Raw genomic sequence first — 5,129 nt, 5'->3', positions numbered from 1 at the left:
AGAGTGTTTGAGAAAAAAAAAAAAAAAAAAAAATAGAATTTACATTATACAAATATGGCTCACGCAATGCAAACGATACACTGAAGGGTAGGCAGATAATGAAAGAGGTAGTAAGTAGCTATTTTCTGACATGCAAAGAAAGCATCAATATTTAAAGTAAATGGACTAAGTACCCCAAAAAAAAGAGCTCAAAAGAAGAAGAAAAGCCAAAGATATTAAGAGAAGTTGAAAGCAGGTACAGGGATTCAGCTCCGTAGCCCTGAGGTCCTGAGTTTGATCCCCGGTTCAAAAAAAAGAATATGGACAAATGTTTACTGGGGATTTAGCTCAGTGGCACCACTGCCTGCCTTGTAAGCACAAGACCCTAAATTCAATCCCCAGTAGGGGAGTGGTGGAGGGAATGGAGCTAGGGATTTAGCTCAGTGGTGCTGCCACCTGCCTTGCAAGCACAAGGTCCTGAGTTCAATCCCCAGTACCACAAAAAAAATAAATAAAATTAAATTTTAAAAAAGGAAAAAAAAGTAGAAAGCTCCTGTTATCAGGAACAAAAAAGGAGTTTCAAGGAGAAAGTTACAGTGTCAATACAACAGTTCGAGGAAGACAAGTACAACTAGAAACCATGACTACATAAAAGAGGTAGGGTAATAATGTAAGCCAGAAAAGGTAGATTGATAAATTCAAAGGAAACAAATGAAGATTGTGGGAATCAGAATGCTCTAGCGAGGGTGATAACTAGAAAGTAACATAAAAGACTGCAGCGTTTTTTAAAATGGAAAATGAAAGCAGATGACTACACCTGAAATATCACCATACTGCCTTATCTTATCCACAAAATACACTAAAGGGTAAGGAGATCTGTGGGTGGCCTGAATGTCCCCATTCTTGCTGAGTGTGTCATCTGCAAAGCTTTCCATTTCCTGATACGGAATTATCTTGTGTATAAGCTGCACAGACAACAAAGATCAAGACAACCACAGCATATACCTGCCCTCACAAAAAGTGTTCAACCAGCCTGTCCTTTGCTACAATGTTTGCTGCTTGTTATTTAAAAAAAAAAAAAAATACAAGACAGGACAGGACAAAACAAAACAGTGTTGTACTCTTGGCTCGGAGCTCTCTGAGTTCCTCAGCTGAGACACATACGTACTCCTCCTGTCCCTCTGTACACCCTTTATCCTGCTGGGAGCGGGCAGTAAAGAAAATCTTGTCAAATATGCTGACCTTCATGTGGCTTGTTGTGCCATGAATAATAATACTTGTCTTTGCCTTTGGAGTCCTGTTTTGGGCCAGTAACCTTGAAACATTAACAGGCCAACTTATTAACTTGTAAATAGAGTACTTACCATGTGTCATCCTCTATGTTTTACATATATTACAGTATTTAATTCTCATAATAATCTGAATGAGGTGGCGCTAATATGAGAAAATAGACTTCAAGATGCAAAGTAATTAAGGCACTTCAAGAACTGCAAACAGTACAACCTAAATCTAAACTCAGATGACGTTAAAACCTGTTTTGTGCTGGGTGTGGTAGCACACACCTATCTCAGCATTTGGAAGACTAAAACAGGAGGATCCCAAATTCCAAGCAAGCCTAAACTACTACACAGCAAGTTAAAGGCCAACTTGGACTCCGTAGCAAGACCTCCTCTCAAAAAAACCAAAACCAAAAGCCTGTTTTGTTTTTATTGTACTGGGGAATCATCACTTCTCGGCCTGTTGGCTAAGATCAAGTGTATTGTACTGGGGGATCAAATCCAAGTCCTTGTACATTTGGACATACTAGAAGCAATCTGCCACTGAGGAGTACGCTCCCAGCGCCCAAACCTGTTTTTAATCATTGTCAAGCGTCCTTCTTAGATGACTTATCAAGGACAACTTTAATTCTCCAGATACAAGAGGAAAGTAGTCATATCTTCACAGTGTGACTACTACAAATCATGTTCCACAAAACAATTAATATTTTGGTAATATTGATATAATAAAAAATTGTCAAAATTAGCAAGAGGTAGTGTAAACAAATCCAAACCATTGTCATTGCTACAGAAATTTCTTAAGTTTTAATATGCTAGTTTATGTCATAAATTTTCCAAAAACACTTTTTTTCACCATTCTAGAATACTTTGGGAATCTGCTGTTACAATAAATACTGGAAATTAAAATTAATATTAGTATTCAGCTTGGTGCAGGCACATGACACTTTAAAATCGAGAACATCAAACTTTGAATGTGGTTGAAGAGCTTGCAAACCAAGTTAACTAGTTAATAGTTGGCAACATTGCTCTTTTCCTACCAGTCAAAACTAAATTTCCCATAACATGATGGAACTGCATATCACGCCTAATATTTTCCAAATTTAGAAGAATACCAACCAAAAAATTCTGTAGCTCTACATTGTTACCCACTGCTCTACTTTACAAAATTTGTATCTTTTTCAAAGAAGAGACCTCAGAAAAAGCAGTTTCCAGATAAAGCTTGTTGGCTGGTTAATAGTAGTAAGTCATATTGATGTTTCTGGGCATCACTGTTAACTTTCCAGTATGGAGAAATTAAATTGCAAAAAGCAATAAATTAATGGTATACTTTTTCATCTGCAAGTATATGTCGCAACATAGTCACCTTTTAACACTCAACAACCAAAGTCATTTATTGTTCGTTTATCATTCCAGTTTTAAAAAAAAATAAAACTGAGCAAAAGGCAGTCATAAAACAGTTGGCTTCATCATATAAACCAGACAGCGCTACTGATTGTTATCTAGCTACAAAGTCTATTCAAAACTTTAATGCAGGGCCGGGGATTTAGCTCAGCAGTTCGGTGGCCTGCCTTGCAAGCACAAGGACCCAGAGTTCAATCACCAGTACCAAAAACAAAACAAAACAAAACAAAAAAACAACTTTAATGCAGCTGCTTCTATAGTATATACCTCTGCATAGTAATTAATCAGGACATACTCCACAATATCAAATTATTCTGCATTGACAGAATGTAAAATTAGACACTACAGAAATCAAAATGCAAATTTTAACCACACTAACATTTCCTAATGCTTTGTATTACAATGAAAATAAACTGATTTGGTACCTAGAATGACTGATTTTTAACCTCTCCTCTCAAAAAATGCCTCCACCCATTCAAAGTCCTTACAGGGCATAGCTTGAGCTGGAAATGGGGAGGTAAGGCAATAAAATGTAAGTATTGTTCACCTATTTGAAAGAAGTTGTAGAAAAAGAATATTCCAAAACAGAAAGCAAATTTCAAATTTTGGCAAAAAGTATTTTGAAAAATAGTAAGTTGCAACTAGTTACATCTATTTAAAGCAAATAAGATAATATAATAAATTAAGGTATAACTACATTAGTTAAAAATGTTTTGAGTAGTGATTTATGTCTGAAAACATGGCTTATTCCAGTAAGCAAAAGCATGTAGAGAAAGAATTTTTCACTAAAGCACAGAAAAAGAAAGAATTCATATCAGCTCATACCATTAGGTAAAACAAGAACAGGAAATATTAGAAAAATGAAAAAGCACCACTGCTATTGTTCTGCATTTATCTACTGAATTTTATTTTTGCTAATATTTACAAAACCAAGAATGGCTTTTTAAAAAGTAAAAAGTGTATACACTGACAACTTGAAAAATACCTTCTACATTGGCAGCAATATTTTCCAAGTTGTTCTGAAAATACTGAAAAACATTTAGAGCAGTGATGGTAAACTTTTAGAATGCCCAAACTTACAATCCAAAACCCACTTATTTATCTCATGGTGCCAACACTGCAATTAAACCTGAATACTGAGGTTTTAGTTTAGAAAAACAACTCATACATTTAACTTCTTTTGTCTTAAAAGAAAAACAGTAACACACGTGCCATAGGTTTGCCACCAATTTAGAGGATTTAGAGGATATAAAACAGATGACACTTGAGCTCCTGGAAAAATGAAAAATCACACACAATGGAATCTCCTTTTTTCAGTATTCTTCATATTTGTTAAAATGCACTTAGTAGCAGAAACAGTTCGCAATATGTGCAAAAATACATAAAACATGAAATCTTAGACTAACATATTTACATTCCCACAATTTTACGAACTCTAAACTGCACCATCAGCAGTACGCGTTTTTCTCCTCTCCTTCGGTAAATAGGTTTAACCAAATTATCACCTAAAAGTTTACAGATCAACCTGCTACCCAGCTGTAAGAGAACACTCAATTACACCGAGTCCATTTTAAAATAAGGCCTATAACATGGATCTCCAACGACATCATCATAATACACGAAGGAATAATAAATACAGTAAAAAAAACTGACAAAAATACAGAAAAACACCTTTCACACATTTAAACAGTTAAGAAGTTTATATGATTGTTGTAAAACCTACTGAATGAAAACTAATTTTTCAAACAAGAGCAAAGCTTTTTCTAATAAAGTGTTCCCCTTCTTGCTGTGTGTACGTACATGTATGCTTATGTATATACGGAATACATATGATGGGGAAAAAAGCCATCACTTTTAATTACTAACATAATGAAAAAGGGCAAAACGATAAGGTTAACTAGAGAAAAGACAAGATCAGCACGACAGGTATTCTCTACAGTTCCACAATTCCTAACCCACATTTTTACCAAATTCACTTCCCATCCTGAGATGTGCTTACCCCCGCCCCACCCAGCCTTCCACCCACCCCATTTATGACGGCAGTCGTCTTCCTAACAGGTACATTTAGCCCTATGTGCAGTACAAAATCGACTGAAATGTCTGAGTGCGTCAGGAAATAAATGATGAAGTGAGAAGATACAAATAAGTTTTAAGGTGAGGAGAGAGTGTTTTCAATGGCGGGCAAAAGGTGCGAGTGGGGCCACGAAGAGACCTGGGGCCAGAGGGCAGGGTGTTGCTGGAGTCACGAGCAAAGGTCCACCAGAAAAAGATGTGAGGCCAGAGGAGCTAAAATAATAACCACTAACACGTCCTCTCGGGGAATGAGCTGAGGAAAGCGACCCTGGGGTCCCGGGAGTCGCAGAAGGCCGGAAACTCACCACCTGGTAGCGGCCAGTCCCCGGCTGGTGATGATCCATCCTGCCGGGCTCGGAATCCGGCTTCCGCGCGGGCAGGTCGCCTCGGCGCTCAGCA

General features: G+C 37.1%; 1 protein-coding gene and 1 long non-coding RNA gene across 2 annotated transcripts in view; one reads left to right on the top strand and one right to left on the bottom strand.

Annotated features, from left to right (window-relative positions):
- Positions 1 to 5,129, bottom strand: part of Ndfip2 (Nedd4 family interacting protein 2) — a 77,282-nt gene that overhangs the window by 71,950 nt on the left and 203 nt on the right. Inside the window, exon 1 of the mRNA XM_033760929.1 lies at positions 5,036 to 5,129. This exon is cut by the window's right edge and continues 203 nt beyond it. Within this exon, the coding sequence (XP_033616820.1) occupies positions 5,036 to 5,129 (94 nt within the window). The remainder of the gene's footprint in view (positions 1 to 5,035) is intronic.
- The window catches only part of LOC117285129, an 11,728-nt gene continuing 11,306 nt past the window's right edge, over positions 4,708 to 5,129 (top strand). The window contains exon 1 of the long non-coding RNA XR_004516103.1: positions 4,708 to 4,811. This is a non-coding gene — a long non-coding RNA (uncharacterized LOC117285129). The remainder of the gene's footprint in view (positions 4,812 to 5,129) is intronic.

The sequence above is a fragment of the Fukomys damarensis genome, unplaced genomic scaffold (genome assembly GCF_012274545.1).
Source record: "Fukomys damarensis isolate Sample0158 unplaced genomic scaffold, DMR_v1.0_HiC HiC_scaffold_6, whole genome shotgun sequence".
Lineage (NCBI taxonomy): Eukaryota > Metazoa > Chordata > Mammalia > Rodentia > Bathyergidae > Fukomys > Fukomys damarensis.
This window is presented reverse-complemented; position numbering and strand designations above follow the sequence as displayed.